The sequence below is a fragment of the Pelodiscus sinensis genome, chromosome 6, assembly GCF_052426305.1.
Source record: "Pelodiscus sinensis isolate ZL-2025 chromosome 6, ASM5242630v1, whole genome shotgun sequence".
Classification (NCBI taxonomy): Eukaryota; Metazoa; Chordata; order Testudines; family Trionychidae; genus Pelodiscus; species Pelodiscus sinensis.
Window position 1 is genome coordinate 75,325,977 of NC_143057.1, and position 18,467 is coordinate 75,344,443.

General features: G+C 40.5%; 1 protein-coding gene across 1 annotated transcript in view; it reads right to left on the reverse strand.

Moving 5' to 3' along the window:
- ADGRV1 (adhesion G protein-coupled receptor V1) overlaps positions 1 to 18,467 on the reverse strand; it is a 393,877-nt gene that overhangs the window by 204,624 nt on the left and 170,786 nt on the right. The window contains exons 74-79 of the mRNA XM_089779321.1: positions 16,548 to 16,683; positions 14,536 to 15,383; positions 12,478 to 12,595; positions 11,480 to 11,651; positions 9,674 to 9,916; positions 995 to 1,402 (exon numbers count right to left, since the gene is read on the reverse strand). Coding sequence (XP_089635447.1) covers positions 995 to 1,402; positions 9,674 to 9,916; positions 11,480 to 11,651; positions 12,478 to 12,595; positions 14,536 to 15,383; positions 16,548 to 16,683 — 1,925 coding nt within the window. The remainder of the gene's footprint in view (positions 1 to 994; positions 1,403 to 9,673; positions 9,917 to 11,479; positions 11,652 to 12,477; positions 12,596 to 14,535; positions 15,384 to 16,547; positions 16,684 to 18,467) is intronic.

Here is an 18,467-nt window from a genome sequence, read left to right on the forward strand (position 1 = left end):
GTATGGATGGCCAACCTTTCAATGTAAGATAGCTCCCAATTCTATGATCATGAAAATTGGCATCACTGATCTTCAGTATGCAAATGATAGTGTCATTCTGGCATACACAGAGGCCAATTGGAAGCACCTTAAATCTTTTTTGCAGATGCTTTTTCACTGTGTTGGTTTTCCTCTCACTAAGATATAGGACACAGTCAACTGTCAAAATAGTTAGATTAGTAAAGAATTGTGTGTAATTTTTTTTTTCCCCAAAAATTCTTGACTAAGCAAAACCTCATTTCAATAGCTCTCTATCCAATCCTATTCTTAAAATGCCACAATCATATGCAATTGAATATGGGCTTTAATCAGTATTATTGTACTACTTTGAGTCTTCAAGCTAGATTTTCTTGTAAATTGTGGTCCCTATGCACTACTTTGGGAACCTGGTCAACTTGGAAAGCCCATCTCTTGAGGGAAACATATAGCTAGTTCATTGACAAAATATTCAAAATATTCTATCAACCTACAACTCTAAGACCTAGTATAGAGGAAAGGGAATGCAGGGGGCATGAGAGAGACATGGTGTTCTTTGGCAGTCCCTAGCTGGTGTACTGTTCTTGGGGAATCATTGTGGTGGTGAGAGAAGCTCATAGGCCAGCACAGATCCACCCTGAGAATCAAGAAGCCATAACAAGTTCTTTGATGCCACTGCACTAAGGGAGAAACTTGACTTTGAAGACTACCTGAGCTTTTATATGTAATTTAATTCTTAGGCTGCTTTTTAGCCTTTGTACTTTGGTTTTTAGTTCTTGGTAGCCATCATTACTAGTCCAGTGGCAGACAGGCAGAATCCTTCCTGGTTCCACTAGTTCTGTTAGAACTGCTGCCCTGTGTCTTTAAAAGGATCAGTACTGTTGATTATCATTTTGGTATGTTCAGAACCCATAAAAGATATTACATCCTCATGGAAGTCACTAGTCATTTTGAAGGGGGGGGACATGTGAATATTTACCTTATCTATAATGTGCATCACAGCAGTGAGCTGCTCTTCTGTAGTTTCTGTGGAAATTTTGGCATTTAAGTTCTGAAGGACTCTGTCCACAATGATATCATCAAGTGGCTGGTACAGTTGATCAGCCAGCCCCCACACTGATTGGGAGTCTGAATCAGAGACAATTGTGATGTTGGCAATACCATATGCATCATCTACTCTGGCACCCCCTGTGGGGTTAGAAAGCACAACCTGGAAACGCTTAGGAAATGGATTTAAGGATCCTGTCTCTGGAGTCAGCATTACATCCAGTACAGCATTTCTCTGTCCAGGTTCAAAAGTCAGCATGCCCTCAGATCTGGCAAAATCCTGTCCTGCAACAGCTGGTGATATGAAAGTGCGACCAACAGCTTCAGGTCTTTTCAGCTCCTGGAAACCAAACAAGAGAATTCTAGGTTACACAGTAATACAGAATGTTTTAATCTCAAAGAGCTTACAAGGATTTGAAATGGGTCACATTTTTCTTTAAAAATATAAATATAATTTGTTAAAATTAAATTTGTATTTCTGATAATCTGGAATATCTTCCCTACATACATTCTCTATTGAACCAAAAGGGTAAAAGGGTATAAGGTGAGAGACTTTGTGATGGGGTCGTCAACAAATTGGGAGGAGGGAGTAACAAGTGCAAGCCTCTCAGTTCTCACAGACCTTTGTTATTAACCAGGCATGTGAAAACTTAAATGCTGTATGGATTGGTCTTGAATAAATCAATGATCTGGGATAACGGGCTTCAAGGGTTATAGCTATTAGGAAAGACTAAGTAATGTGCTATTTAAGTGAGAAAAGCAGGACTAATTCTACAGCTTCTGCACATCAGCAGTTCCTGGTAACTTTGATAGGTGCTAATCATATTCAGTGGCTGCAGCATGAGGCCACACCATTAAGGAGAGAGGTAGCTATTGTAAATAAGTAGACACCAAAAAGCTTGAGGCACAACTGAGGCAAATGAAATTCTGAGAGTATACTAAAAAAGAATGATTCTAGACAAGTGCTAGAGGGGATAACAGACTTCAAATGCAAAGGACACATGCTTAAGTTAAGGGCTAGTCACAAAGGGAATCTAAGAGACATTTTGAAGACAGCAATTAAGGTGTCAAATTGATTTCTCTCAGGCAGAAACACATTAATATAGTCAAAAATTGTTAGGCAAATCCTGGATCCGCTTGTAACCTGGTGTATAATATACAACTGCAGTTTCCAGATCTATCCAGTTTCTTTTCTCAGAACTACTGTTTCTCTCCGACACCTCCCCTGAATTCCTTCAATCCTTCATATGCAGCATACACTACCATGCAAGAAGTAGAACTCTATGTTGCTTTAAGGATATTATACATGTCCTCAGTTCTGTCTTCTCTCTTTCTATAACAGAAATGTACTATTTCCACTTGGGATGTCAGCATCTTCTCTGGCCACAAAGAGGGAAGTAGGATTTTTTTTTAATTAATATATTTTTACAAGCATCTGAACAATGCTTAGCATGGTCCTGGTCCTGACTGGAGCCTCTAGGTGTTACAATAATAATAAAAATAATAATCCTCTGTGTTATTTGTCCGTGCTATATCTGAGCCTTTCATACACATGTATTTATCTTCGCCATGCCCCAAGGAGGAGGGAGGAATTATCCAGATTTTACAGAAAGAAATTGATTCACAGACAATAGAGAATTGTGTCAGAAACTGAACCATGATCATCTGAGTCCCATGCTGATTGCATGGCCATAAGACCATTCTTCTTTGACCTACATCACTGAAATATTACAGAATACAAATGTAAGATAGATACATGGACATGACTAGGAGATCTCTATATAAAACTTATTTCCTCTTGAAATATTACTGTTTTACGTATCATAGGGTATACAGACTTTTTCATTATTTTTCCATTTGCTTTTTTGCCATATGCCATAACCTTCTTTTCTATAACTGGTACGTAATAGCCTTGTTTAAGAGGAAACTAGCTTTCTGAGCTACTATTCAAATTTATAACAAAATACAGCTTTGGGATTATCTATTGAACATCATACAAAAGATCCCTTCAAGCAACCTTCAAAATGTCTCTTCATGCAAAAGAAAGGGATTTTAATATTAACTATTAGATCCCTGCTGAACAGTGCAAATGCTGACTAATTAAATACATTTATTGGGTAACTAGAACATTTTAATTTCACTAAACAGCTTATTGCGGTTGTCTGTGTGTGCAGACTTGCTCTAGAATCAAGTAATCATTTTTGCCAATTACAGACTGAAGTGATTGTTACTTGCTTCCCTCCAAATCGGTTCCCAGAATCAGTAGGAAACAGGGAAATAAGTGGTGATAAAAATGATTAGCATTCAAAGAAATTGTGGGAATGAGCCTAACATATATTTCTTGTTAACGCCTCCTTCTTCATGCCTCCCCTTTGTTTTCTTCTCTCAAAGTTTTTTCTTCACACTTTGGCACTCTGTCATGAATGCTCAATAGCCCAATTTTTACAGGACTGGTATTACCATACACATGAAATCAGGCAAGCTACCTGTATTAGCCTAAGCATACTATATGTGGCAGTATAAGTCATTTGTCTTTTCCATTTATCAGCTTCAGAACAGGAGGGGCATGTTCTTTTTCCTAGCAAGATTCCTAAAATCTGCTACCATAAACTTTCACTAAAATACTCTGAGCAGCTACTACACAACAAATCCTGGATACACATTTGCTATAGTTAAACCTTACATTCATGCAGCATGAAATTAAAGCCTTTTATTAAACAAAAGGAAAGACAAGGAAAGGAATCCACTTTGAAACACTTGGAGGAGAGGAAGGTGATCAAATACAGTCAACATGAATTCACCGAGGGCAAGTTATGCCTGGCCAACCTATTTGCCTTCTATGATGAGATAACTGTCTCTGTAGATATGTGGGAAGTGATAGACATGATATACCTTGACTTTAGCAAAGCTTGTGATATGGTCACCCAGGGTATGTCTACACTACCCCGCTAGTTCGAACTAGCGGGGTAATGTATGCATACCGCACTTGCTAATGAAGCCCGGGATTTGAATTTCCCGGGCTTCATTAGCATAAGCGGGGAGCCGCCATTTTTAAATCCCCGCTGCTTCGAACCCCGTGTAGCGCGGCTACACGGGGCTCGAACTAGGTAGTTCGGACTAGGGTCCTATTCCGAACTACCGGTACTCCTCGTGAAACGAGGTGTACCGGTAGTTCGGAATAGGCACCCTAGTCCGAACTACCTAGTTCGAGCCCCGTGTAGCCGCGCTACACGGGGTTCGAAGCAGCGGGGATTTAAAAATGGCGGCTCCCCGCTTATGCTAATGAAGCCCGGGAAATTCAAATCCCGGGCTTCATTAGCAAGTGCGGTATGCATACATTACCCCGCTAGTTCGAACTAGCGGGGTAGTGTAGACATACCCCCACAGTATTTTGCCAGTTAGTTAAAGAAATATTGCTATGGTGCATAGAAAGTTGGCTCAGTGTGTAGCAATCAATGGCTCAATGCCCATTTGGCAGCTGGTGTTAAGCAGAGTGCCCCAGGGGTTGGTCACGGGGCTCATTTTGTTCATCATCTTCATTAAATGATCTAGATAATGAGATGGATTGCATCCTCAGCCAGTACATGGATGGCACTTAGCTGGGGGGAGAGGTAAATATATTGGAGGGCAGGGATAAGGTACAGAGTGATCTAGATAAATTGGAGGGTTGGGCCAAAAGAAATCTGATGAGGTTAAAAAAGGACAAGAGCAGAATCCTGCACTTAGGATGGAAGAATCCGATGCATTGCTACAGGCTGAGGACTGACTGATTAAGCAGCAGTTGTCCAAAAATGAAGCTGGGGTTTACAATGGATGAAAAGCTGGATATGAGTCAATAATGTGCTGTGCTGCCTAGAGAGCTCACAGCATATTGGGCTGATTTAGTAGGAGAATTGCCAGCAGATCAAAGCAAGTGATCATTCCCTACTATTTGGAACTAATGAGGTTACATCTGGAGTATTACATCTGGAGTATTACATCTAGTTTTAGGTCCCCCAGTACAGAAAGGATGTGGGCAAATTTGAGAGAGTCTAGTGATGGCAATGAAAATTATTAGAGGGCTGAGCTGCATGACATGTGAGGACAGACTGAGGAAATGTGACTGAAGAAGATAAGGATAAGGGGGGGATTTTGATGGCATCTTGAAGGAGAATCTGACATGAGGATCCAAAGAAGATGGAGTCAGTGTATTCTCAATCATGGCAGACAACAGAATAAGCAGCAATTGTCTCAAGTTTTGAGAGAGGAGGGGAAGGTGTCTATGTCGGAAATCAGGGAAAACTATTTCACTAGAAGGCTTGTGAAGCACTAGAATGGGTTACCTAGGAAAGTGGCAGAATCTCCACCCTTAGAATACATTCTTGTCAAAACCCTGACTGGAATGATTTAGTTGGAGTTGATTCTCCTTTGATAAGTGGGTTGGACTAGATGACCTCCTGAGGTTTCTTCCAGCCCTGTTTTTCTATAATTCTATTAATATACACCAGCCAATACATAATAATACTTCGGTATGAGAACAGTTCTTCACAATAATGCCTTTAGGCTCAATAGTCAGCCAAAGTTGTCAGACTAAGTGCTCATCCGATGCAACAGGGGAAAATTAGGGTAAATCCTCTAGCCAGCTTACAGGCTGATGGTGGCACCACAGCTATTGATGGACAAGCAGGAACTGTGCCCACATAATTGTACGGATGTTGGGTGCACCCTCTGTCACTTGAGCTAAAAGAGACTCTCCATCAGCTGTCAGCAATAATAGGGGTTTTTTTGAGACAACAGACCAACAACTAGTTTAAGGCCACATGATCAACACATCAACAGATAAGTAGGACTGATATATATCGGAACAACAGACTAGCCATAAGTCTTTGCAATTCATAAAAGACTTGCTGCCCCAATTTAAAAAAAAGTACTTTCTGTTTTCAATATCTCAAGAATATTACCTGGATTTAAGTAACTATAGCCAACTGAGATATGAATTAGATAGTGATAAAAAACCTCTTTCTTTTCTATTAAAGGTGTGACACTGAGCGGATCAAGAGTGACTACAGGGATCTGGGAGTATGGGTGAAAGAGTTTGGAGCGCAGATGGTATTCTCTTCGATCCTTCCTGTCGAAGATAGGGGCCTGGGCAGAGACAGGTGCATCCTGGAGGTGAATGCCTGGCTGCGAAGACGGTGTCACCAGGAGGGCTTTGGCTTCCTCGACCATGGGATGCTATTCCAGGAAGGACTGCTAAGCAGGGATGGTGTTCACTTTTCGAGGAGGGGGAAGACCCTACTTGGACACAGAATGGCTAACCAAGTGAGGAGGGCTTTAAACCAGGTTCGACGGGGACAGGTGAGCAAAGCCCGCAGGTAAGTAGAGAACATGGAGTCCTGGGAGATGGGTTGGAAATTGGAGGGAGCGTGGGCTACAATGGCAGAGAGAAAGGAGGATCAGGGCAAAACTGGGAGGCAAGGTCAAATCAGGATCTTAGATACCTATTTACAAATGCGAGGAGTATGGGAAATAAGCAGGAAGAACTGGAAGTGTTAATAAATAAGTACAATTATGACACTGTTGGCATCACAGAAACTTGGTGGGATAATACACGATTGGAATGTTTGTATAGAAGGGTACAGCTTGCTCAGGAAGGCTAGACAGGGGAAAAAAGGGAGGAGGTGTTGCCTTATACATTAAAAATGAACACACTTGGAGTGAGGTGGAGATGGACATAGGAGACGGAAATGTTGAGAGTCTCTGGGTTAGGCTAAAAGGGATTAAAAACAAAGGTGATGTCATGCTAGGAGTCTACTACAGGCCACCTACCCAAGTGGTAGAAGTGGATGAGGCTTTCTTTAAACAACTAACAAAATCATCCAAAGCCCAAGATTTGGTGGTGATGGGGGACTTCAACTATCCAGATATATGTTGGGAAAATAACACTGTGGGGCACAGACTATGCAATAAGTTCTTAGACTGCATTGGAGACAACTTTTTATTTCAGAAGGTTGAAAAAGATACCGGGGAGGGGGGAGAGATCTGTTCTAGATTTGATCCTAACAAATAGGGAGGAACTGGTTGAGAATTTGAAAGTGGAAGGCAGCTTGGGTGAAAGTGATCATGAAATCATAGAGTTCACAATTCTAAGGAAGGGTAGAAGGGAGAACAGCAAAATAGAGACAATGGATTTCAGGAAGGCGGATTTTGGTAAGCTCAGCGAGCTGATAGGTAAGGTCCCATGGGAATCGAGACTGAGGGGAAAAACAACTGAGGAGTGTTGGCAGTTTTTCAAAGGGACATTGTAAAGGGCCCAAAAGCAAGCTATTCCGATGTGTCAGAAAGATAGAAAATATGGCAAAAGACCACATTGGCTTAACCACGAGATCTTACATGATCTAAAAATAAAAAAGGAGTCTCATAAAAAATGGAAAGTAGGACTAATTACAAAGGATGAATATAGGCAAACAGCATAGGAATGCAGGGGCCAGATTAGAAAGGCACAGAATGAGCTCAAACTAGCTATGGGAATAGAGGGAAATAAGAAGACTTTTTATAAAAACATTAGAAGCAAGAGGAAGACCAAGGAGAGGGTAGGCCCACTGGTCAGTGAGGAGGGAGAAACAGTAACAGGAAACTTGGAAATGGCAGAGATGCTCAATGACTTCTTTGTTTCGGTCTTCACCGAGAAGTCTGTAGGAATACCTAACATAGTGAATGCTAGTGGGAAGGGGGTAGTTTTAGAAGGTAAAATAAAAAAAAACAAGTTAAAAATCACCTAGAAAGTTAGATGCCTACAAGTCACCAGGGCCTGATGAAATGCATCCTAGAATACTCAAGGAGCCGATAGAGGAGGTATCTGAGCCTCTAGCGATCATCTTTGGAAAATCATGGGAGACGGGGGAGATTCCAGAGGACTGGAAAAGGGCAAATATAGTGCCCATCTATAAAAAGGGAAATAAGAACAACCCAGGAAACTACACACCAGTTAGTTTAACTTCTGTGCCAGGGAAGATAATGGAGCAAGTAATTAAGGAAATCCTCTGTAAACACTTGGAAAGTGACAAGGTAATAGGGAACAGTCAGCATGGATTTCTAAAGAATAAATCATGTCAGACTAATTTGATAGCTTTCTTTGATAGAATAATGAGTCTTGTGGATAAGGGAGAAGCGGTGGATGTGGTATACTTAGACTTTAGTAAGGCGTTTGATACGGTCTCACATGATATTCTTATCAATAAACTAGGTAAATACAACTTAGATGGGGCTATTATAAGGTGGGTGCATAACTGGCTGGATAACTGTACTCAGAGAGTAGTTATTAATGGTTCACAATCCTGCTGGAAAGGCATAACAAGTGGGGTTCCGCAGGGGGTCTGTTTTGGGACCAGCTCTGTTCAATATCTTCATCAACGATTTAGATATTGGTATAGAAAGTATGTTTATTAAGTTTGCAGCTGATACCAAGCTGGGAGGGGTTGCGACTAATATGGAGGATAGGGTCATAATTCAAAATGACCTGGACAAATTGGAGAAATGGTCTGAGGTAAATAGGATGAAGCTTAATAAAGACAAATGCAAAGTGCTCCACTTAGGAAGGAACAATCAGTTTCATACATACAGAATGGGAAGCGACTGTCTGGGAAGGAGTACGGCAGAAAGGGATCTAGGGGTCATAGAGAACCACAAGCTGAATAAGAGTCAGCAGTGTGATGCTGTTGCAAAGAAAGCAAACATGATTCTGGGATGCATTAACAGGTGTTTTGTGAGGAAGACACGAGAAGTCATTCTTCCTCTCTATTCTGCGCTGGTTAGGCCTCAGTTGGAGAATTGTGTCCAGTTCTGGGCACCGCATTTCAAGAAAGATGTGGAGAAATTGGAGAGGGTCCAGAGAAGAGCAACGAGAATAATTAAAGGTCTAGAGAACATGACCTATGAGGGAAGGCTGAAGGAATTGGGTTTGTTTACTTTAGAAAAGAGAAGACTAAGGGGGGACTCGATAGCCATTTTCAGGTATCTAAAAAGGTGTCATAAGGAGGAGGGAGAAAACTTGTTCATCTTGGGCTCTGAGGATAGAACAAGAAGCAATGGGCTTAAACTGCAGCAAGGGAGGTTTAGGTTGGACATTAGGAAAAAGTTCCTAACTGTCAGGGTAGTCAAACACTGGAATAAATTACCCAGGGAGGTAGTGGAATCTCCATCTCTGGAGATATTTAAGAGTAGGTTAGATAAATGTGTATCAGGGATGGTCTAGACAGTATTTAGTCCTGCCGTAAGGGCAGGGGACTGGACTCGATGACCTCTCGAGGTCCCTTCCAGTCCTAGTAATCTATGATTCTATGATTAAATATTTTCTGGACAAATGATCACATCTGCTGAGGCAGAATCCATGTCTTAAAGCTTTAGCAAGGTGTGGAAGTGATGAATGACCTATTTAATACTTCAGGATGACCATAGTTCTTGAGGTTGTTAGGAGTACACTGTGCAAAATTACTTTTGATAAACTGATCAAAGTGAGATAATTTTAGTGATGAGAAACAAAATATGCTAAACTATGTAAGTAATGACTACTGATGTAAACATGTAACTTGAGTATTTCCTAGACCAAGTAAACCAGGGCTAATAGTCTTACCTGCATATCATAACTGACTGAGATGGTTAATGCTGTACTGAAGTCTCTAACCACCTGCAGACTGATTAAACTGGTCTTTTTATTAGCCACAGCCAGACGAGATCCCACAGCAAAATATATCAGGCCATGAGGAGCATCACTTTCTGGGACAGTTACATATGCAAATCTTGCACTGTTGTTTAGTGCTGCTCCTGAGCTTACTTCATATAACTCAACCAAAAAATAAGTTTCAAATTCAGGTACCTGCAAACAAGTGAGAATTTCCAGATCATTATAATGTTCATTAATTCTAAGAGGACTATGCAGTAAAGAATGTATTCCATCCTTTTTTAAAAGGTTCTCCTATTGTTATACTGTCTCCGCACTGAATTACTCATTCACTTCAAAGATATTATAAGGATGATAAAGTACAATCCCAAAAGAGGTAGTGCTTCTATGAACACCACTATGTAACAAGTAGTAGAGAAGTCATATAGTCTTTCACATCTAACCCCATACAATAGCCTAACAGCATATATGATATGATATATCGCATGTACTTCCAGAATGCTGTGAAACAAGTCAAAATTTAAAATTAATGGAATAGCACATATGCAGTCCCTTTAATTCCTTTTTGTAGCTGTAAAAAATGTGCACTGCCATGTGTTAAATGAATTGAAAGTGGAAAATTTGCATGTCTGTATAAGTACAGGTTTTTGCCCTCTCAACTAATTGTGATTATTATTCAAGTTGGAACTTAGGTTTCAAGTGTTTGAAAAAAAAATGGTGTGTGAATGAACCTCAAAAGGTTCAAAAGCTTGGCTAAGCTTTTTCACAGTTTCCAAGTCTACAACTCTAGGCTGAAAATATCATAAAATAGACTCTCCTGTGTCACTTCGTGTACTTCTCATTTTCCGACAGTCTGGAAATACAGTATGATGTATTTCTATAGTCACATAACAGAGAATTTGATTATGAAATATCAAAATGTTATTTTTCAATGTTTTACTGAATACAGTATAGCATGTGATTGGTTTAGAAAATAAAATAATAAATACAGTAAGATACATTTTCAATAGGGCCTCGACTGGTCTCTGATTTTGTACCCAAATGTACAAATAATGTAACAAATCAGTTAGTTAGATATCTAAATATCATGTACAACTCCTATTTTAGGCAAGCATTAAGCTTCAGACAAAGATAGAGGAAGCTTTTGAAAATTTAGCCCTGGACAAGCAAAAAGCAACTTATTTTGTTTTGCTCTTTAATGAAGCGAGAGCAGTGAACACACTATAACTTACCGTCTCTTTATAAATATTGCTTTGTTTTTAAATTCTGACACTTTTTTGAGAATACTAGCTTATTCTCAGCCAAAACACGATCCAATTGTTAGCAGGCAGAATCAATACAATTGAGGCTGAACTAGACACAGTAGGGGACAGGTGCTGCAACCTTCAAAATTCATAGTGAGCGTTAACTAGTACCATAGAAAGTGATAGTTAATTTGTACCATACCTGTGTTCATTTACAATGTAACAATACACAGAAACAGTATTGAAAAATCCTTTATCTTATCATTCTTGTATAACTTCAATAACTGCAGCCTTCTCTAGGGCCAAGTCCTCAGCCCATTCACAAGTTTTTAATTAGCCATTCCTCAGGTAAAGCAGCAATTGAACAAAATGGGAGTTTGTGCAAGGACTGAAAAGAAAGTGAGTAAGGGCTTCCAGACATCCCCTTTGAATTTTATGTTCTCTCAATCAGGGCTCATTTTTAAATATTTGTAAGTAAGACATGATGCTATATACATATGAATAAACTACTCACATTATCAGGTTCTATTTCAATGGAAATGCCACATATTGTTTGGCCTGCCATGCAGGTGGTAACCCCTAATACAGCCAATAATTCATTTGCCAGGTTTACTCCATCCTTTTGAAGGACAACAGATGTTTTATTAAAGGTTACCCTCCAAAAGATCTTCACATCTTCAAAAGCCCTATGAGCAAAGCAAAACAGGATAAATGCATGGAAAATAGCAGACACTGCTTCAGGGAAGCTAAACCAGATAGATACATTCTTCTTTTATTAATAATGCAAATTAAACACTGGAAAGCAAAATACTTTCAGAAGTAAAAATATTTTTCTTTTTGCTGTATGTTATTTCCTCTTATATTAATTGAAGTCATAGCAATGTCAGTCAGTTATCAGGAAGCAAGCTAGATATAGGTCACAGCAAGTCACTTAAGCATGTGCTTAACTGAAGTCATGGGTCTATCCATGTGGTTAAGGTTAAGCCTGTGTTTAAGTACGTTGATGAACAGGGATCCTAGATTGTAAGCATTCTGAAACAGGCATTAACTTTCCTATGTGTCTGAAAATCACCTTGTATACTTGAGAGCATGTATAATGCATAAAAGTATACATACAGTGTGTGGCAATACACATATACATATTGGCACACATGTATCTTACTAAATACAAATACTGCTACTCAGACCTATTGTATAGTAACCAAGTAGACCAAAGTCTGGAGACCTTTTTTTAGCCAATCAAACAATTAATTTCTTATTTCAGCTGCTATGTGTATTGGTTAGGGAAATATTTAATTCTCGTGTTTCTGTTTAGTTCCAGTACACTATCAATCACGTTTTAAATTTATGAAGCAAAATTTACCAAATTACAACAAATGATTAGAGCAGTTGAAGTTAAAGTTTTATTATAAAATTCCATGATAACCTCTTCTGCTAATAGCAGCTTCCTTGATTTCAACACAGCACATTACAGCATGTGGGGATAGCACTTTTGTCAGCCATTGCCTGCACCTGTTTGGTTGCCTTGTAACAATCAGCTGCACCTTCCTGTTTTCAGAATCTTCATCAAGCACAAGGCCACTTTGTACCTCTGCACTGAATCCCAAAATGCCATTTTGAAGATCATTCCCTATATAAAAACAGTCCATTAAACTGGTTAGGAAGCAAGTAAAGTTGAGGATAAGTTGTACATATTTAATACAGGTAGAACTGTTTAAAAAATTTTTAAAACATACTCAAGGTATGCTACCAAGCACATGAAGAGCCAAATTACCAGGAGGAACAAAGAATGCACCCACAACATCTTCCTTCAAACACATAAAATATCTCATGTGTTTCTAAATTTAGCTAGAAACCCAAGTGAAACATATACATTTTAATTGTGAGGATTGCCTTTTAACTGAGAAAATAGCTAATTTTGAAAGCTAATTTCCAGCCAAATACCTAGGAAAACTGAGGTCTGGAAAAGCATTTGGGTTTTTCTAGCTTTGCTCCCATTGATTTCAATGTGTCCAATTCCAGGCCAGCATTTACTGTTGAAAATCTCACCTGTAACATCTTTACAGAATGACCCACTGACTTAGAATAACTTCTGCCCATCGCAATCATTTAAAAATACATTAATGCTTAAGGATCTCCCTATAATGATAGCATAACTCTACACGGGGGAAGAAACAGACTTTTTGTTAATAAAGTCAACTGGTAAGAGACTTCGGAACTGGTTCAGCACGGCATGTTTGTCACCTTACTTCCGCATAATATTGTTTCTTGACCTTGTTACCGGCACTCATTTAATTTAGACCATAAGCTTAGCGCATCTTACATACCTATGACATTATACAATTAATTTTTTAAATACAAATTGCATTCATGCAATTATGGCACTGACTTGTAAATAGCAAATTGCATGCATGTGCATGTACATGAACAACTGAGCTATGTCTAGACTGGAAAGTTTTTCCGCAAAAGCACCTGCTTTTGCAGAAAAACTTGCCAGCTGTCTACACTGGCCGCTTGAATTTGCGCAAGAACACGGACGATCTAATGTAAGATTGTAAGTGTTCTTGTGCAAATACTATGCTGCTCCCACTCGAGAAAAAGCCCTCTTGCGCAAATGCTTTTGCGCAAGGGGGCCAGTGTAGACAGCTAAAAACTGTTTTGCACAAAAAAGCCCCGATGGCGAAAATGGTGATCGGGGCTTTCTTGCGCAAAACCGCGTCTAGATTGGCACGGACACTTTTCTGCAAAAAGTGCTTTTGCGCAAAAGCGACCATAACAATCTAGACACTCTTTTCCACAAATGCTTTTAATGGAAAAACTTTTCATTAAAAGCATTTGCGGAAAATCATGCCAGTCTAGACATTGCCCTGTAGTAACTGTGAATATAAAAGAAGCATGTAATTGCACACACATTTGACATTCTATCCCTGGATATGTTTTTCTGCTAGCTGTGTACTCTCTTCCAAGAACACAATTAAATCCTTAGCCCCTAAGAGCCACCTCAGAATATTAAAAGTATGTTGCTTGATTTCAATTTCTAAAGATCCTGTTATCACTGTTCTTATCCTGTCACAACCCCTACATTATACTCTCTACAAAAACAGTGTTTAAAAACAACATGAAATAAAAGTTCTTTAAACTCAAACTATTCCTCAAGATTCATATATGAAAAAGCTCTCTGTGCAAACTATATGGGAAAATGTATGGTAGCTATTTACAGTAAACCAGAGTTCTGGTAGTAACCTCTGGCATTAGGATGCAATCACAGAGAAAAGCACTTAGCTCACTGGCAGATTTAATCTACAATAATCATTATGATCCATATGCTACTCTCCATTTCCAGAAGCAGAGAAGTAGCAAAAGGTAAAAAGGTGGGATCTGACAGGCACTATAGAGACAATGCTCCATATATCTACAAATTCTCAAGGTTTGAGAACAAAATACCTTGCCTATCCCACAGAAAGGAATTCCAATCTTAATGGAATTTACCAGAGGAACTCAATTAGATAGACTTACATGTTAAATTATATTGCATATATGCAAATGAACCTCTGAAAACAAAAACACTACCTGTGATAATTATTGCTGCAAAACCTGCAAACCCATCTTCATCTTTTCCCTCTACAATCTGAGCTCCACCTTGAGGGTCTGAGAGGAAAACATAGAAGAATTCTTGCCCTTCCGGCTCATCATCGTCAAGAATTCTGATAGACACTTTGCTTTCTTTTTCTCTATCCAGTAGTGTCACAGATATTATTTGTTCCTCAAAGTCCATCCCTTCAGTCGCCCATGTAAGGTTAGAACTTCCATAAACATTCTCAAAAGGAAATTTATCTATTCCACTCTGTGCACTCACTCCTCCAAAAGTTTTAACAGTTACTTTGACATCACCAGCAAAGCCCTGGGTCCTTCTGATATGAAGCATCACTGTGTTGGGTGCGCTATTGTTTGAGTCTTCCTCAGTATAAATAAACCCTGGCCCAAGGCTGATGATTCCATGAACAATATCACTGGCCAATATGGTAATTGCCGCAACACTAAAACTGGGATTCAAACGTGGATTCCTATTAGGATTATATTTTTCTATTGCCAAAACTTCAACTGAAGTTAAATTTACAAAAAATACTTCATCCATCTCAGAAACAGTGTCATCGATTATTGATATTTCAATTACAGCATCTGCCTGAAAGGGTCCAAACACAAGCTCTCCATTTTGAACAGGTCTAAAGTCTTCTAATAGTTTGGCACTTCCTGCAATAGTATCATAGGTCAATTTAGTAAGGTTGCTTTGGAAACCAAACAATCTTTGGACATGCAATCTGATCATCTGAACATCTTCTTCAACCGTAACATGTCTTGAGTTTGGAGAAAATTGGAAGACACCCATTGGCTCAATTTCAGCTACTGTGAATCCTGATCTGAAAAGAAAACACAAAAGTTGAATTAAGAAACACCAAGTTCTCCATTAAAAATGATGGGGTCTGATTCTCTGTTGTCTTGCATTTTACGCAGTGGTTTTTGATGCAAGAAGTTGGGTGTAAAAAATGTTACCATACCAGAAAGTTCCTTATGCAGAATTCAGTAGGCTTTCAATAATCTGGAACCTTTGGGACCTAGGTGGTGCCGGATTATCGGATATGACGGACTATCAGGAGGTACTATAAACTGGTTACACACACACACACACACACAGTATATACTGTATATAAAGTGTTTTTAACCCTTTTTATTGTAGCACAAGCACTGTCGAGCATCACACAATGCCAGTGGCAGTGACTTGGTCCCACCTGGTTTCGCTCGGTTCAGCTGCTGCCGCTGCTGCCTTGTGACTCGTTTTTTGCCAAAGCTCACTCACTAGGCTCTTGCCATTTTGATAACGGATTATCAGGAGTGCCATACAATTGGAATTCGGACTATTGCAGTTTTACTGTAGCTTGGTACATGGAGGGGAAAGGGAGGAGTTATGACAATGTGTCAGAGAAGGTAAGAAGGGAGTGTTCTTGCACAAGTCAGTGTAAAGAACTTTCAAGCCTTTCCACTTGTACTGCAGGCTAAGGCAAGAACAACAATCATTATGGCCTATATTCAAACTTTCACTTCCAGAAGCAGAGAAAGCACAAAGAAAGGTATGGGGCATGGAAATAGAGAGTCCCTCCACCCACTCCTCCACAGATTTTCCCTCACTTTAAACCTTGCAGAAGCTACTCCACAGAAGACTAGGGAGGCAGTGGGGAAATGGGAAGAAAGTCAGGGTCAGGGGAACAGATATTCTCTACATTAATGGCTCCCCTCAATGTCATGCGATTGTAGGGTGTGATGAGCCAGGAGCTAGGAGAGGAGAAAGAAAGAAAATGAATATAGATGATCAGGTTTAGAGAGGTATTATTTATGGCATCTTTAATTTTACATAGTGTGATTCTGCAGAGCCAGCCTTGGAATACTTTAATTAATGAATAAGAAGAAAAACTAGATTGGGTTTTGCTTAGTCCAAATGGTTGTAACCAGATCAGAATTTTCATTGCCTACATCCATCCATCTATGATGTCTATGCAATTAACCAAGAATGTGTGTAATACCCTTACCTCAGGTGAGCCCCACCAGACACATTACTGTATACTGATGTTAGATGGACAGCAAATGCCTCAGGTCCATTTAAGCTTGGAGTAACATGAAATGAAATTACTTTGCTTTGTTCACCATAAGAAAATGTAACATTACCTGGAAAAAAAGAGTGAAGCAACAGTTCACAAACTGTTAAACAGGAATCCCCATTTTACCTCTGAACACAGGGAAATGTAAGTTTTTAATCATACTCCTGCTCCATCTAGGGAAGCGGAAATCTGCATGACAAAATACAGTGCCATTTCTTTATGTAAGCGGGGGAATGGTCCCGCTATTGTGGGGAACTTTCCTGGCTTCTATACCACCCCGGTGAAATGGACCAGCAAAAGGATCTGAGTCCCCGCTCCCACTTCCTTTACCCCACAGCTTCCCTGATCTTGAGGGTTCCCCCTCCACTCTCCTGAGTAGCAGAGTCCACGAAACCCCAACAAGGCTGGGCCCAGGTTTCCTGGGGCTTAATCCCTGACCTTGTAGTCACTAGGGGCAGGAGTTAGGGTGTCCCCACTCTGAGGTGCTCTCTTCACACTGCATGCTTTCTTGGACCAGTGATCATTTCATAAAGTTCAAAGCAAATAAAATTTATTAAACATCAACTGATTAAAGAGAAAAGAATAAGAAAAAATGAGAATGGGTAAATGAGAACACACAGCCCTGCTCTGTAGCACAGGGCCATCAAAACAGCAGTCTGCAGAATGTAAGGACAGTCCACAGTCTCTTCCTTATAGGACCCTTAGAGGCCCTGGATGTGCTGCAGGGGGCTGCAGGCTGGATACGCTTGCTCTGGCACTGACCACACAGCCTCAAGCTCTAAGGGTATGTCTACACTACAGCGCTAATTCGAACTAACTTAATTCGAACTTAGTTAATTCGAACTAACGGATCCAGACTAAAAAACTAGTTCGAATTAGCTAGTGGAACTAGCATGTCCACATTAAGTGGACCCTGAACCGGGGTTAAGGATGGCCGGAAGCAGTGCCGGCAGGGCATCAGATGAGGACTTAGAGCGTGGAGCTGCTGCCTCAGGTTAGCTGAGGGCTGTGCTTAAAGGGACCCGACCCCCACCCCGGACAGACAGTTCTCAGGGGTGCCCCGCTTGCAAAGAAGTCCTGGCTTGGAGTGCCCTGAGTGCCCACACTGGGCACATCACAGCACTCGGCCATCAGACCAGCTGCACTTGCCACAGGCTGCCATCTGGGGAGAGGGGGTAATTGGGGGGCTGCAGGAGAACTTCCACCCCCAGAAGCCCGCAGAGCCAGCCCAGTCCTCCCCATCGGGGGCTCATACCCCATTCCTCCCTCACCTCCTTCCACTTACCCTTCCCTAGCCCCCCTTCCTGATGTACAAAATAAAGTAAACGTGTGGTCAAAAATAGAATCTCTCTTTATTGAACAAAACTCGGGGAGACTGGGAAAAGGATGTGGGAGAGGGGAAGAGAAAGGGTAGGAGAGGGGAGGGCAACTAAAATGATCTCAGGTTTGGAAGAGGTCCCATATGAAGAGAGGCTAAAGAGACTGGGACTTTTCAGTTTAGAAAAGAGGAGACTGAGGGGGGATAGGATAGAGGTCTATAAAAGCATGAGTGGGGTGGAGAGGGTGCATCAAGAAAAGTTCTTCATTAGTTCCCATAATAGAAGGACTAGAGGACACCAAAGGAAAGGAATGGGTAGCAGGCTTCAAACTAATAACAGAAAGTTCTTCTTCACAAAGCAAAGAGTCAACCTGTGGAACTCCTTGCTGCAGGAGGCTGTGAAGGCTAGAACTAGAACAGAGTTTAAAGAGAAGTGAGATAAAGTGATGGAGGTTGGGTCCATGGAGTGGTATTAGCCAGGGGGTAGGAGTGGTGTCCCTGCCCAAAGTTTGTGGAAGGCTGGAGAGGGATGG